The sequence below is a fragment of the Bos taurus genome, chromosome 15 (assembly GCF_002263795.3).
Source record: "Bos taurus isolate L1 Dominette 01449 registration number 42190680 breed Hereford chromosome 15, ARS-UCD2.0, whole genome shotgun sequence".
Taxonomy (NCBI): Eukaryota; Metazoa; Chordata; class Mammalia; order Artiodactyla; family Bovidae; genus Bos; species Bos taurus.
In genome coordinates this window covers 80,101,478-80,118,341 of record NC_037342.1, presented here as the reverse complement: position 1 = coordinate 80,118,341, position 16,864 = coordinate 80,101,478, and the positions used below count along the sequence as shown (strand labels likewise).

Sequence of the window (16,864 nt, the reverse complement as noted above, 5' to 3'; positions counted from 1 at the left end):
CATTAGTTATTTTGTAAACTTGGCTCTAAAGACACAGATAAGTAAATATTTGAATTATAACATAGTTAAATTTGAACACAAGTTGGTTACCCAAGTGTCCTGATTTTTCTTAGGTTTTGCCAACAAAGAAAATGCAAGGAAATCACCAATTCCTAAGCCCATAGAAATCTGGAAACTGAGTCACTGATACTTTTCCAAGATTTCACTCCATTTACTTGAGATTTTATTTTTTTTGGGCTCGAAAATCACTGCAGATGGTGATTGCAGCCATGAAATTAAAAGATGCTTACTCCTTGGAAGGGAAGTTATGACCAACCTAGACAGCATATTCAAAAGCAGAGATATTACTTTGCCAGTAAAGGGCCGTCTAGTCAAGGCTATGGGAGAAGGCAATGGCACCCACTCCAGTACTTTTGCCTGGAAAACCCCATGGATGGAGGGGCCTGGTAAGCTGCAGTACATGTGGTCCTTAGGAGTCAGACACGACTGAGCGACTTCACTTTCACTTTTCACTTTCATGCATTGGAGAAGGAAATGGCAACCCACTCCAGTATTCTTGCCTGGAGAATCCCAGGGACGGAGGAGCCTGGTGGGCTGCCATCTATGGGGTCGTACAGAGTTGGACACAACTGAAGCGACTTAGCAGCAGCAGCAGCAGCAGTCAAAGGTATGGTTTTTCCAGTGGTCATGTATGGATGTGAGAGTTGGACTATAAAGAAAGCTGAGCGCCAAAGAATTGATGCTTTTGAACTGTGGTGTTGGAGAAGACTCTTGAGAGTCCCATGGACTGCAAGGAGATCCAACCAGTCCATTCTAAAGGAGATAGAAAGCCTTTGACAAAATTCAACATCCATTTATGATAAAAACTCTCCAGAAAGCAGGAATAGAAGGAACATACCTCAACATAATAAAAGCTATATATGACAAACCCACAGCAAACATTATCCTCAATGGTGAAAAATTGAAAGCATTTCCTCTAAAGTCAGGAACAAGACAAGGGTGCCCACTTTCACCATTACTATTCAACATAATTTTGGAAGTTTTGGCCACAGCAATCAGAGCAGAAAAAGAAATAAAAGGAATCCAAATGGGAAAGAAGAAGTAAAAGTCTCACTGTTTTAAGATGACATGATCCTCTACATAGAAAACCCTAAAGACTCCACCAGAAAATTACTAGAACTAATCAATGAATATACTAAAGTTGCAGGATATAAAATCAACACACAGAAATCCCTTGCATTCCTATACACTAATAATGAGAAAACAGAAAGAGAAATTAAGGAAACAATTCCATTCACCATTGCAACGGAAAGAATAAAATACTTAGGAATATTTCTACGTAAAGAAACTAAAGACCTATATATAGAAAACTATAAAACACTGGTGAAAGAAATCAAAGAGGACACTAATAGATGGAGAAATATACCATGTTCATGGATTGGAAGAATCAATATAGTGAAAATGAGTATACTACCCAAAGCAATTTATAGATTCAATGCAATCCCTATCAAGCTACCAACGGTATTCTTCACAGAGCTAGAACAAATAATCTCACAATTTGTATGGAAATACAAAAAACCTCAAATAGCCAAAGCTATCTTGAGAAAGAAGAATGGAACTGGAGGAATCAACCTGCCCGACTTCAGGCTCTACTACAAAGCCACAGTCATCTAGACAGTATGGTACTGGCACAAAGACAGAAATATAGATCAATGGAACAAAATAGAAAGCCCAGAGATAAACCCACGCACATATGGACACCTTATCTTTGACAAAGGAGGCAAGAATATACAATGGGTTAAAGACAATCTCTTTAACAAGTGGTGTGGGGAAAACTGGTCAACCACTTGTAATAGAATGAAAATAGAGCACTTTCTAACACCATACACAAAAATAAACTCAAAATGGATTAAAGATCTCAATGTAAGACCAGAAACTATAAAACTCCTAGAGGAGAACATAGGCAAAACACTCTCCGACATATATCACAGCAGGATCCTCTATGACCCACCTCCCAGAATATTGGAAATAAAAGCAAAAATAAACAAATGGGACCTAATTAAACTTAAAAGCTTCTGCACAACAAAGGAAACTATAAGCAAGGTGAAAAGACACCCTTCAGAATGGGAGAAAATAATAGCAAATGAAGCAACTGACAAACAACTAATCTCAAAAATATACAAGCAACTCCTACAGCTCAACTCTAGAAAAATAAATGACCCAATCAAAAAATGGGGCAAAGAACTAAATAGACATTTCTCCAAAGAAGACATACAGATGGCTAACAAACACATGAAAAGATGCTCAACATCACTCATTATCAGAGAAATGTAAATCAAAACCACTATGAGGTATCATTTCACGCCAGTCAGAATGGCCATGATCCAAAAGCCTACAAGCAATAAATGCTGGAGAGGGTGTGGAGAAAAGGGAACCCTCTTACACTGTTGGTGGGAATGCAAACTAGTACAGCCACTATGGAGAACAGTGTGGAGATTCCTTAAAAAACTGGAAATAAAACTGCCTTATGACCCAGCAATCCCACTGCTGGGCATACACACTGAGGAAACCAGAATTGAAAGAGACACGTGTACTGCAATGTTCATCGCAGCACTGTTTATAATAGCCAGGACATGGAAGCAACCTAGATGTCCATCAGCAGGTGATTGGATAAGAAAGCAGTGGTACATATACACAATGGAGTATTACTCAGCCATTAAAAAGAATACATTTGAATCAGTTCTAATGAGGTGGATGAAACTGAAGCCTATTATACAGAGTGAAGTAATCCAGAAAAAAAAAAAAAACACACCAATACAGTATACTAATGCATATATATGGAATTTAGAAAGATGGTAACAATAACCCTGTATATGAGACAGCAAAAGAGACACTGATGTATAGAACAGTCTTTTGGACTCTGTGGGAGACGGAGAGGTAGGGATGATTTGGGAGAATGGCATTGAAGTACGTATAATATCATATATGAAACGAGTTGCCAGTCCAGGTTCGATGGACGATACTGGATGCTTGGGGCTGGTGCACTGGGACGAGCCAGAGGGATGGTATGGGAAGGGAGGAGGGAGGAGGGTTCAGGATGGGGAACACATGTATACCTGGGGCGGATTCATTTCGATATTTGGCAAAACCAATACAATATTTTAAAGTTTAAAAATAAAATAAAATTAAAAAAAAAATAAAGGAGATTGGTCTTGGATGTTCTTAGGAAGGAATGGTGCTAAAGCTGAAACTCCAGTACTTAGGCCTCCCCATGCGAAGAGTTGACTCATTGGAAAAGACTTGGATGCTGGGAGGGATTGGGGGCTGGAGGAGAAGGGGACGACAGAGGATGAGATGGCTGGATGGCATCACCGACTCGATGGATGTGAGTTTGAGTGAACTCCGGGAGTTGGTGATGCACAGGGAGGCTGGGTGTGCTGCGATTCATGGGGTCGCAAAGAGTAAGACAAGACTGACTGAACTGAACTGAACTGAACTCGCAATTGTGACACTTCCTTCATTTCTTTCTTCTTTCTTTATCGTTGTTGTTAATTGAAAAATAGCATCCTTTAGAGAATCCTGGTTCATTTTTTTCCCTTAAGATTGCAAGTCTAGTGCTCTGGACTATATGGAGGACAGTTATTAGTGACAGCCCCTTCCCTTTATCATAAACTATTTCTCTTACTGGTGCTCAATTTGGAAGTTCAAGTGCCCAGTGAACCAGTCATTGAAAAAGGACTGTTCAACATTACAGGTGGCCAAGACCTGCAAAGAAAAAGCTTACATTAGATGTAAATCAACTCATGTCAACAAGAGATTGTTACTCTTTTATTTATCTATCATTCAACAAGTACTGACTGAGTACATATTTTGTGTAACAAACCATGAGGGATAAAAATAAATCCCAGGTCTCAGGGACCTTACAATTATGAAGTAAATAAGACATTTTGCTAAAAAGTATAGATAAGGCAATAGATATGAAGAAGTAAATAGGATTTGAGAGGACTAAGTCACTATCAGCCCTCAACATCAAAAGACTAAGGTGTCATGAGTAAGGACTTTGGCAGATGGAAGCGGGATTGTAGGACTCTGGTAGAAATTATAGGAGTTTGAATATTATTACCACAGAATAGATGTAAAGAACTTCTAAATGGGGAATAAAGCATGCAAGGGCTTTAATCAAGGGTTTTGTGCATAGAAATACATTTATTAATATATACAAGTAGCTTCCTTTTTAATCTAATGTATTTTATTTTGTACAAAGGCAGACTGAGAAGAAGTTCATAGGATTCTCCAGACTACTTAGAATGCTTATGAATGTGATTTTATTCAGTGCCTTTCTGAGATTTAATTCTTGTTAGGGTTGTTGGCATTTTGAATGTTATTTTTGCAGTCCTCGAAGTGTGCTTTAGAGCATCTTGGGGTTCCCTAGGACACTTTCAGAGGATCTTCAAGGTCAAAATGATTCCCATAATACTTCTGAGGCAGTATTTGGCTTTTTCATTCTCATTCATGCATGCTTATAGCATGGGTTTTTCCAGGGGCTACTAAGCATGGGATGATTTCATCACTCTGATGTTAACCTTTATTGGATTTATCCTATTATTTTAAAATTAATTCATAGATATTTTAAAACTGTCAGTTTCAATTTCAAATACAGTAAGTATCAGTAGATATAACCTCCACAAACGAAAGCTCTTTGATGTTCTCGATAAGTTTTGAGTGGTTTCTTGACCAAAAAGAAAGAATGGTTTCTTGACCAAAAAGATTGAGAACCACTACTGTGTGGAATGTCCACTGAATTTGGAAATGAGCATGGAAAAGGAAGCAGTATGATGACTGGATTCTCCAGTTAACCACGGCATAGCCAGTGTCAGGCTTAAGAGGCAGTGGTATTCTGCATGGGTCATGAATCTTTTAATCATTAACAGCACACTTGCCGAGAATGCTGAGTCTCCTCTCTGGGCCCCACTATCTATACAATGAAATGAGGGGGATTCCAGGGTTCTCCCTTCTGTTATTCTAGGAGTGTGAGATTCGTTGAAAGACTGTGTCATGTTGAAGCAGGTTTAGTAAACCTTGCCTGTAAAGTGCCGCACAGTAAATGTTTCAATTCTGCATCACAACTATGCAGTTCTGCTGTTTTAGAATGAAAGCTATCATAGAGAATATGTAATGTATGAGTGTGGCTGTGTTCCAGTAAAACTACAAAAACACAGACTGGGCTAGACTGGCCCCTGGACTGTAGTTTATTAAGCCTTAGCTAAGAGCAAAGCTTCTGAAATCAAACTGCCGAGGTTTAAAACCTGCTTCTAGAGAACTCCCACTGGTCCACTGGTTAAGAGTGTGTGCTGACACAGGTTTGATCCCTGGTAGGAGAACTGGGACCCTGCATGCCACACAGTGTGGCCAAATAAATAAATAAAACCTATTTCTGCCACTTATTAGCTGTGTGATCTTGCACAAATTGTGCAACTTCTTCATACCTCAATGTTATCATTTGTAAAGTGGGAATATTCTGAGCACATAGCTACATGAGATGTAGCAAAACAGTTGACAGTGCCTGACCCCTGGCAAGCCTCCAATAAACATCATTTGAGGTCAGCAGACGGTAATCAGGATGCTTTGGTGGATGCTTTCCCAGAACAGCATTATTACCTGAGAGCTGAACCAGTCCTGGTTCTCCTCTGTGCTCATTTTCATTGGTATGTGGCTCATCTGGGTAACATATGCAACCCAGAGACTTTCAAGAAGCCTTTAAGAGAATAAGAAGAAGATATGATCACTCCTTGGGGAGTTTCAGTTCCACTCACTGGGCTTGCATAACCACTGGCAGATCTGGCTGAGCAGTAGAGGAAATGGCAGTGACTCAAAGGTTCCAATCATGTGGTGGTTGTTTGTTTTTCATCTTTGCAGACCTTTTATATCTAAAGATGACATACAAGGTATTCAGTCACACTACCTGTCTTGCAGCCTACTGTACCAGAGCAGTGTTCCCAGTATTTTCTGTAGGCATTGGTACAAGGCTCAGAAGATACCTAGATAGCTGAAGGTCAGGCTTCCCTGGCGGCTCAGTGGTCAAGATTCCATCTGCCAATGCAGGAGATCTGGGTTTGATTCCTGGCTTGGGAAGATCCCCTGGACAAAGAAATGGCAACCAACTCCAGTATTCTTGCCTGTGAAATCCCCAGAGCAGAGCAGCCTGGCAGGCTACAATCCATGGGGTCACAAAAGAGTCAGACATGATTTAGTGACTAAAGCAACAACAATTTAAGGATATGTGCAATGTGATTAACAGCTTGGCTGTTGTCATCAGACAGAACTGGGTACAAGTTTTGATTTGGCACTGCCACTGGCCCTTGCTCTTGAGTAAGTGATTTAATTTCTCTGAACTTTAGTTCTCTTATCAGAACAATGAAATTGATACTATCTACATTGCCTGGTTGTGCATTTTTGATTACATCAAATAGGATAATGCATGTAAAGCCTTTAGCAAATTGCCTGATGTGTAGTAGCTACCGTTATTGTTATGAATAGTAATGCAAATGAATGAGGAAGGAATAAATTGGGAAGTTGAAGAGGGTTATTCAGTTTAAAGTCATTTTGATTTGGGGAAAATCTCTAGTCATAAAATAACTTTTTAAAAAACTGGCCTCCTATTATCTTTGGTAAGAATTATGATGCCCAGCTGGATTACAGTTTGAAGGACTTGGTGATCAGGCAGAATACAGTTGACCTTTGAGAAACATGTAGGTCCACTTAAATGTGGATATTTTTAAGTAAACCCAGAGTACTACAAGATTAGTGGTTGCATGAATCCACAGTAGTGGAACCACATATATGGATAGATGACTATGGAGCTTGAATATCTTTGGGTTTTGGTAACTGAGGTGGGTCCAGGGACTAATCCTCCTCAGATGGTAAGGGACTGTTGCTACTGCTAAGTTGCTTCAGTCGTGTCCGACTCTGTGCGACCCCACAGATGGCAGCCCAACAGGCTCCTTTGTCCCCGGGATTCTCCAGGCAAGAACACTGGACTGGGCTGCCATTTCCTTCTCCAATGCATGAAAGTGAAAAGTGAAAGTGAAGTCGCTTAGTCCTGTCCGACTCTTCATGATCCCAAGGACTGCAGCCCACCAGGCTCCTCCGTCCATGGGATTCTCCATGCAAGAGCAATGGAGTGGGGTGCCATTGCCTTCTGTAATTGGGAATTAATCACGTGAGAAAAAAGGCAAGATTGGGCAAATGCAGTTTCCAAGAAACTCATTCAACTATTTCAGCTGTTTTATCCCACATTTTCTTGGAACTGTCTCAGCTACAAGAATGCAGTCTGGTGTCATAATCTGCTAATCATTGCTAATCATAAGTAGATCAAGTAAGAAAGGTAAGAGGAACATCCAGGTAATAAGAGTAGGAGATATTATTGTTTTCTTACTTGACTAAGTATATGAGCACCAGGGTTCCGAAGATTCCATAGAAAGGGCCAAATGTGATGAAATAGCGGATATAAAAGGTGCTGACCCAGGCAATGTCCTGTGGAAAGAAGTGCTTGAAAGTTAAGCTAGTGGAAATAAAACTGGCTAAATCTTATATCCTGACACTCAAGGAAGCTATGTCTGGAAAGGACTAAGCATTTACCTTTCCCCTTTCCTACCAGCCTGATCTAGCTCTAGAGAAACAATTGAGTTGCTCACCTCCCAGTACCCTCTGCGGTACATTGCTCTAATGGAATCCAGGTTCAAATATACTGGCATGAGAAGGGCGGCCCCAACTGAAACAAACAAACAAACAAACAAGAAGATGGTGAACAAATGAGCAGATATGATTCCTGTGGAGGCTAGTAGGAGTTGATCTCCTTAACATGCTACCCCTGGAATATTGCCCCTGAGAAGGATGCAAGGTGGAGATCCACAACCACATCCTGGATGCTCCTGGGCTTTTAGAGTCTCTGAGGGTGAACCGGGACTTTGGTTCAAACTCCCTTAAAGAGACTAGGGAGGGTTTGAAGATCTGAGTCATTCCTGATGAAGGCATCCTGGCAGGGATTCTGCTGTGAGCTTTCAAGTTTTCTCAAGGTCCCTGGAATCCTTCAATCCTTCACGATACTTTGCGTTGGGCCCTGTCACAATATGTCGAGGTGGCAGATACAGAGCAGGCATACTGAGTCTGGCCAGATAAGTTATTTACCTGCATCTCCCCCAGGACCAGTGAAGTTGCCTGGAGCAGGTAGGAGTCTCATGGAGACCCTTCACATTTCGACAACTCTCTTCTTGATCAAACTTGAGTCAGATGCTCTGGAGCCCCCTTCCTGACGAGGCTTCAAACTTGACCTGTAAACTTTGAAAGCCTGCGAACTGTCAGCATAAATGATTTTGTCCACCCTACACACTAAGAGACTCGCAAAAATGCTAGAAATAGTTTCTAAGAACAGTTCAAGGCTGTGCTCCTGGGATGACTCTAGCACCCTTAAAATTCTTGAGAAAGTTCAAGACTGTCCAGAGAACTTACTGCTTGTTCAGTAGGCTTCTGACCTCCTTTCCTTCAATCAGTGTTAGAAAACTTACAATTATAAAATTCTTACTCTGTCCCTCTGGGCTGGATTGTCCCTGATCCAGAGTGTCTTTCTCAAGGACTTGGTAGTCATCCTTTGAAGTACAATCTTTGAGGATCGGGCTCTGTCCTGCAGCCTCTGGGAGGGTAGGAGTTTGACTTTGATAAGCACCAGTGAGAAGACACATGTGGCTTAACCACATGACCAGCTTCCCCTCCCTTTATCCTCTTTCACTAATTTCCTTTAGCATGTTCCCATGTTTTAAAAGTCTCCCACCTTTCATTTCTGGCGAGTTGAGCTCAGCCTATACTGAATTACCTTTCCCTACTACAGCAATCTGCATGAAAGCTGTCTCGCCACCTTTATGAAATGTCAAGCCTCATCTCTCTCTGACAGGTTGAATATGACACATTTGTACCTGTCATACTACACTGAAGACATTTGAAAGAAAATGACAAAATGAAACAGCTCCTGAGGACGATGTGGTTTGTAAGCTGGGCATTCTGCAGTGAAGCTACAATATTCATCCATTCCTCATAAGCTAAGGCTGTATTATTTCACTACACACAGGAGGAGAGTTCAGACAAGAGACTCCAACAGTTTTTTCTTATGTGAATACACATCTGTCTGGGCTGGAAGAGTTCCCTTTCAAACTGGGGCACCAATGTCCTCCACACCCTTTTTGGTCATGAAAGAGAATAACTGCATTAGGATAAGTCCTCAGAATTCTAGCTCTGGAAGAGGCTGCAGTGGTGGTTGAGCCTCATGTCTCAGAATAAGGACTCACAGGCCATCCCGGTCAGGCACGAGACAGATGAACACTGGTGGCCAATGTTTGGGCAAGCCAGATCATCTGCAACACTTTGTCTATCTTAACACTGTTGGCATTTTGGGTCAGATAATTCTTATTGTTCAGGGCTGTTCTGTGTACTGTAAGACATTTCATAACATCCCTGGCTTCTGCCCCATGGGTGTCAATACCATTCCTCCCTCTTTGTTGGGATAATCAGAAAAGTATCTGTACGCTGTCAAATGTCCCACTGGGGGCAGCAATGCTATTAGTTGAGAACCACTGATCTACAGGAAATGTTTGCAATCTTCTCTAATTTGGGTTTCTTTTCCAAATGAGTAAGCATGTTTCAGATGAGCATATTTTGGGGTCCTAAACTTTTCTTTGTGGGCTATCATGAGTTTGATTAGGTTAAGAGCAAAACATTTTTGCTTCTAATATTTTTATTGATATTAGCCTTATTAAGCTACCTTATTTTCTCTCAAGCCTAGAACATATCCAGACCTGTCTTATTATGTGTGTGTGTGTGTGTGTGCGTATCTGTCCACTAAAATACCTTCTACAGCTGTACGTAAGCTGTGGGAACAGTCAACTTTCTTCCACACAGAAGCTCTACAGGCGACTTTTATCATGAGACTCTGCTTTTTCCGGCACCTACTGTCAGTGCTTGAGCATTCTTTTCCTAATTTTCCCCCTATCCATACACCACTATCTTTTTCTTCTTGGTAAGTATTGTATTTAGTTTATCCAGGACAAGAGTCACAGATACCAGACCCCTTGATTGGCATCCTGCCTCCCATCCTTCTTGGAGCATCTCCTTCCCTGTACAGTAGCCAGAGTGATGAGATGCCCATTAAGAATGCCTAATCGCTCTTCTGTTTTCCTCTTCAGATTTCACCCAAGTAAGTCTGAAATAAAACATGCTGCTTTTTTGAGGCACAAGACCTGAGATCGTCTCTCTGTGGGAGGATTTCAGTCATGCCTTCTGGCTTGACAACTGTTTGCTTCAAGGAAATAGGATGACAAGGATTGTGGCTCCCTGGTGACTCACCCGTGCAGAAGTACAGGTGCTGCTTCTCGTAGTCAATGTATTTGATTTTGTTCTTGCCATACTGAAGGAAGAGAGAATAAAACTGAAGTAAGAACAATATAGACTTCTGTTATTATACTCAAGGTTGTGTGTGTGTGTATGTGCGCACACGCACGCACATGTGTGTCTGTCTGTGTGTGTGTCTATGTGTGTGTGTGCGTGTGTGTGTGCATATGTGTGTGTCTGTGTGGGTGGTGTACGTGTGCGTGTGTCTGTGTGGATGTGCGTATGTCAGTGTCTGTGTGTGCACATGTGTTCGTGTGTGTGTCTGTGTGTGTGTACCTGTGTGTGTGCGTGTGTGTGCATGTGCGTGTGTGTGTCTGTGTGTGTGCGTGTATCTCTGTGTGTGTGTGTGTCTGTGTGCGTGCATGCATGTGTGTGTGTGTGTGTGTGTGTGTGTGTGTAGAGTCTTTATAGAAAGAGCTATCTGGTCAGAGTTCATTTACTGTCAAACTGAAGGCACTGAGGAACCAGAACTGAAGGGGGAGGAAATATTTTGGTGACTTTTTCTTTATTTAAATGTGGGCAATTCTTGCAGGGATGGTTTATTCCATTTGAATTCAGGGGTTGTGATAGTTTATTATTATTTCCATGGGAGCCATTTAAAAATTTTTGCCCTGGGGTGGAATGGAAAGGTGATGGAGGAGAAATATTTCTGATAAGTTTTCAAGGTCTTCTTCAACCTATGTGCTTAGAATTCTGCTTAAAGCTCAGTCTGCTTGTATCCATTCATCCATTTAACAGATATCTGTTGAATGGTTACATTATAAAACACATAGTCATAACCTTTATGTCATCTTTCCTCCTTTATTTCCATCAGTGGATCTCATGCTGTGCTTTACTCATTTTAAGGCATGATAACATATAATTGCACTCATCTCACATGCTAGTAAAGAAATGCTTAAAATTCTCCAAGCCAGGCTTCAGCAATACGTGAACTGTGAAATTCCAGATGTTCAAGCTGGTTTTAGGAAAGGCAGAGGAACCAGAGATCAAATTGCCAGCATCCGCTGGATTATTGAAAAAGCAAGAGAGTTCCAGAAAAACATCTATTTCTGCTTTATTGACTATGCCAAAGCCTTTGACTCTATGGATCACAATAAACTGTGGAAAATTCTGAAAGAGATGGGAACACCAGACCACCTGACCTACCTCTTGAGAAACCTGTATGTAGGTCAGGAAACAATAGTTAGAATTGGACATGGAACAACAGATTGGTTCCAAATAGGAAAAGGAGTACGTCAAGGCTGTATATTATCACCCTGCTTATTTAACTTATATGCAGAGTACATCATGAGAAACTCTGGGCTGGAGGAAGAACCGGCTGGAATCAAGATTGCCGGGAGAAATATCAATAACCTCAGATACGCAGATGACACCACCCTTATGGCAGAAAGTGAAGAGGAACTAAGGAGCCTCTTGATGAAAGTGAAAGAGGAGAGTGAAAAAGTTGGCTTAAAGCTCAACATTCAGAAAATGAAGATCATGGCATCTGGTCCCATCTCTTCATGGCAGATAGATGGGGAAACAGTGGAAACAGTGGCTGACTTTATTTTTGGGGGCTCCAAAATCACTGCAGATGGTGAGTGCAGCCATGAAATTAAAAGACACTTACTCCTTGGAAGGAAAGTTATGATCAACCTAGACAGCATATTAAAAAGCAGAGACATTACTTTGCCAACAAAGGTCCGTCTAGTCAAGGCTATGTTTTTTCCAGTGGTCATGTATGGATGTGAGAGTTGGACTATAAAGAAAGCTGAGCACCAAAGAATTGATGCTTTTGAACTGTGGTGTTGGAGAAGACTCTTGAGAGTCCCTTGGACTGCAAGGAGATCCAATCAGTCCATCCTAAAGGAGATCAGTCCTGGGTGTTCATTGGAAGGACTGATGTTGAGGCTGAAACTCCAATACTTTGGCCACCTGATGTAAAGAGGTGACTCATTGGAGAAGACCCTGATGCTGGGAAAGATTAAATGATTGTAAGTAATATGGTGTGCATTGGCTTTGAAATTATAGTAAACAGAAACCTAAGCCTCGCGGGATATGTCTCTCGAATGATGGAGAAGTGATGGTGTCTCCACCCTCTGTGAAGAGGCAGCATGTGAACTGGATACAGTTCTACAGAAGGGGCTTCTGGAGGGGGCCAGACTGCCTCATGAACTCCCGTGAGACAAGTCTCCATTGCTGCGAGGGACTGAGGAGAGAAGTCAAAGTGTCATAAGTTTAGTGATCAGCCGAGGAGTTCACAGGGATTCCCTGGTGGCTCAGACTGTAAAGTCTGCCTGCGATGTGGGAGACCCAGGTTGGATCCCTGGAGAAGGAAATGACAACCCACTCCAGTATTGTTGCCTGGAAAATCCCATGGGTGGAGGAGCCTGGGGGGCTACAGTCCATAGGGTCGCAAAGAGTCAGACATGACTGAATGACTTCACTTTAGGAGTTTGCAAACTTCAGAGAGCTCTGACTTGTTTGTGGAGTCTTTGGAAGGACAACTGACTGAAGACTACAGTCAAGGTTTCTTTCTTTCTTTTATTTTCTTTATATCTTGGCAGGAGACTTTTCCCTAATTGGAAGACTTTTCCCTAATTTCCAAGACTGGGAAAACCTATTTTGAGAGAGTTACACAATCCTGGTTACCACAAAGTCCAGGCAGAAAGTGACCAAGCTACATTCCTTTGTTTCCTCCTAAATTTCTCCTAAATTCCTCCTAAATTCTTCCAGAAGGAGATAGAACCTCTTCCTAAGCACTTAATTCCCAGGATCCATCATTTCTTCTCAAGGAAAGATACCTTTCTGTGATTATCCTTATACCTTCTGTGTTGAAAGCAGACTATAAACATCTTGGTAATAATCCTTACATGCTGGTTTTTAAGCTGAGGTTTTAAGCTGAGACATCCTGGAGTTTGCCTTCCTTTTTCTTTTCCTTAAGAAGTCTGAACTAGAGTCGAGGTCCTGTGTATTATGAAGCATTTGAGCTGAGTTTCATGTATGCTGCTGCTGCTGCTGCTGCTAAGTCGCTTCAGTAGTGTCTGACTCTGTGCGACCCCATAGATGGCAGCCCACCAGGCTTCCCCGTCCCTGGGATTCTCCAGGCAAGAACACTGGAGTGGGTTGCCATTTCCTTCTCCAATGCATGAAAGTGAAAAAGTGAAAGTGAAGTAGCTTAGTCGTGTCCGACCCTCAGCGACCCCATGGACTGCAGCCTTCCAGGCTCCTCTGTCCATGGGATTTTATAGGCAAGAGTACTGGAGTGGGGGTGCCATTGCCTTCTCTGGAGTTTCATGTATAAATGAGCCAAAATGGACCTAAATTAAAATAACAGCTTAGTTTCTTCCAACAGCTAGAATTAGTTGACATAACTAGATATGTAGATGGTTCATGATTTAGCACTTGTTGAATGTACTGCCATGCCTTCTATGAGTGATTTAGCCTGAATGACTTTTAAGATCATAGAGTTATTCATTCCACATTTTCTTCTTTTCTTACAACACCAGATTCACTTATTTAAAATTTATATCCTGGAGTTAAAAGAAGAGATGCTCTGAAAACATGCTTGAAGCCAGAATCTCCAGCCTGATCTCCTCAAGACAAAGGTGTAGACCTTTCCAAGAACCACTTCCTGGAACATTTCTCTAGTGCTTAGGATTTGTAAACATACCTTGACAGGTTGTAAATCTCCAACAACAAAAAATGGGCCAAAAACAACATCTGGGTCTTTGGGGTAGATGTTTGTTTTTACATGGTGTTGGGAGTGTTGGTTATTCCACCATTTTGCAGAGAAACCCTGAGAAGAAGAGAACATTCATTAGCTGCAAGATTTCTCTCCTGAAATATCTTTCCTTATCAGAGTTTTTCAAAACCAAACAAAATCAACCCTGAATATTCATTGGAAGGACTGATGCTGAAGCTGAAGTGCCAATCCTGGCCACCTGATGCAAAGAGCCAACTCACTGGAAAAGACCCTGATGCTGGGAAAGATGGAGGGCAGGAGGGAAAGGGGATGACAGAGGATGAGATGGTTGGATGGTATCACTGATTCAATGGACATGAGTCTGAGTAAACTTTATGAACTGGTGAAGGACAGGGAAGCCTGGTGTGCTGTGTTCATGGGGTTGCAATGAGTTGGACATGACTAGCACTTGAATTGGAGAGGGCAATGGCAACCCACTCCAGTACTCTTGCCTGGAAAACCCAATGGATGGAGGAGGCTAGTGGGCTACAGTCCATGGGGTTGCTAGGAGTTGGACACGACTGCGCGACTTCACTTTCACTTTTCACTTTCATGCATTGGAGAAGGAAATGGCAACCCACTCCAGTTTTCTTGCCTGGAGAATCCCAAGGATGGGGGAGCCTAGTTGGCTGCCGTCTATGGGGTCGCACAGAGTCGGATACGACTGAAGCGACTTAGCAGCAGCAGCAGCAGCAGCAGCAGCAGCAGCAGCAGCAGCACTTGAATAGTAACAATCAGAGTTTTATGCCTACATCTCCAAAGTTTAATTAGGATATGGATTCCTGGAACATGCCGCCCCCCATTCCTGGGTCACAGAATGATTCATTGGCTAGAGGCTCTAAAAGCCTACCAGCAAATAATTATCTTATCCAGGAACATAAATTCCAGGCTAAAACAACTCCTGATAATGAAGAAGAATAAAAACCATTGAAATGAAATGTTTTTCCATCTATCTTTTTATTGTCCTCATTTTAAAAAGAAATATGAAATAGGTAGAGCAGATAGTACACTTCCTATTTTATAAATAAAGAAACTTCAGCTCTAAAACTAATTAGTTCGGGGGAGGGGGGGCGGAAATGGCACCAGGATTCCTTCTTCAATGAATATTTTAAAGAGTCATGGATCTGAAGTCATCTCCTATGGGGGCTTGCCTCTGATCATCACATGTTCAAGCTTCAATGATCTCATTAAATATAAATGAGAATAAAAGTATTTTAGTTGATGCCGAGCTCATGTCATCTCTGATTAATTTGTTTGGAATTTTCTCTCTTTCAGTGAAAATCTAAAGGTTTTAACAGAGAAAAGGATTTGGAAGCACATCAACTTAGTTGCATCCACCAGATGTATAAATGCTTCTGTGTGGTTTGGGAAAATTATCTACCCTTTGATGTTCAATTTCACCTTCAGTAAATATAGTATAATATAATGACATTTACCTGCATGGGTTGTTTGAGGAGACATGAGATGCTGTGTGTAGAATTCTGGCATACTGAGACATTCAATTTCTCTTCTCTTCCCCTATTATGTTAATCATTTATAGAAGAATAAGCAATAGTCATAGTTTTTATTGCATATTTGACATTTCTCAAAAATCAATTAATGTGTATTTTAGATCTGCAGTGCTCAGTAGAGTAGCCCTTATCTGTGTGTGGCCACTGAGCACTTAATATGTGACCAGTCAAATTGAGGCGGGCTGTGTAAGGATATAATACATACTAGATTCAAAGCCTCAGAATGAAAAAAGAAATGTAACATATGTTAATAATTTTTATATTTCTTTCACGTTAAAATGAATATATTTGGAATATATACAGGAGTAATAAAGTTGGAAGAGGGTGTTTGCTGTGACCAGTGTGTTCTCTTGGCAAAATTCTGTTGGCCTTTGTCCTGCTTCATTCTGTACACCAAGGCCAAACTTGCCTATTACTCTGAGTATCTCTTGACTTCCTACTTTTGCATTCCAGTCCCCTATAATGAAAAGGATATCTTTTTTTTGGTGTTGGTTCTAGAAGGTCTTGTAGGTCTTCATAGAACCATTCAACTTCAGCTTCTTCGGCATTAGTGTTTGGGGCATAGACTTCGATTACTGTGATATTGAATGGTTTGCCTTGGAAATGAACAGAGATCATTCTTTAATTTTTGAGACTGCATCCAAGTACTGCATTTTGGACTCTTTTGCTGACTATGATGGCTACTCCATTTCTTCTAAGGGATTCCTGCCCACAGTCATAGATACAATGGTCATCTGAATTACAGTTGCCCATTCTGGTCCATTTTAGTTCACTGATTTCTAAAATGTCTATGTTCACTCTTGTCATCTCTGGTTTGATCACTTCCAAATCACCTTGATTCATGGGCCTAACATTCCAGGTTCCTATGCAATATCGCTCTTTACAGTGCTGGACTTCACTTCCACCACCAGCCACATCCATAGCTCAGCATCTTTTTCACTTTGGCTCTGTCTCTTCATTCTTGCTGGAGTTATTTCCCCACTTTTCTCAAGTAGCATATTGGGTACCTAGCGACCTGGGACTTCATCTTTCAATGCCATATCTTTTTGCCATATCATACTGTTCGTGGGGTTATCAAGGCAAGAATACTGAAATGGAGTACAAAATGAAGCAGGGCAAAGGCTAGCAAAGTTAGCTAGACTTGGATTAATGTGATACTGAATGGTTTGCCTTGGAAATGAACAGAGATCAT

The 16,864-nt window shown here is 41.4% G+C and overlaps 1 protein-coding gene across 2 annotated transcripts in view; it reads right to left on the bottom strand.

The window, feature by feature from the left end:
* The window catches only part of FADS2B (fatty acid desaturase 2B), a 41,833-nt gene that overhangs the window by 3,300 nt on the left and 21,669 nt on the right, over window positions 1-16,864 (bottom strand). Inside the window, exons 5-10 of one of the 2 annotated variants that reach the window (XM_002693705.6) lie at window positions 14,090-14,215; window positions 10,393-10,453; window positions 7,695-7,771; window positions 7,436-7,533; window positions 5,659-5,755; window positions 3,686-3,765 (exon numbers count right to left, since the gene is read on the bottom strand). In XM_002693705.6, the coding sequence (XP_002693751.2) occupies window positions 3,686-3,765; window positions 5,659-5,755; window positions 7,436-7,533; window positions 7,695-7,771; window positions 10,393-10,453; window positions 14,090-14,215 (539 nt within the window). The remainder of the gene's footprint in view (window positions 1-3,685; window positions 3,766-5,658; window positions 5,756-7,435; window positions 7,534-7,694; window positions 7,772-10,392; window positions 10,454-14,089; window positions 14,216-16,864) is intronic. The other variant, XM_059875175.1, reaches the window with a different exon arrangement.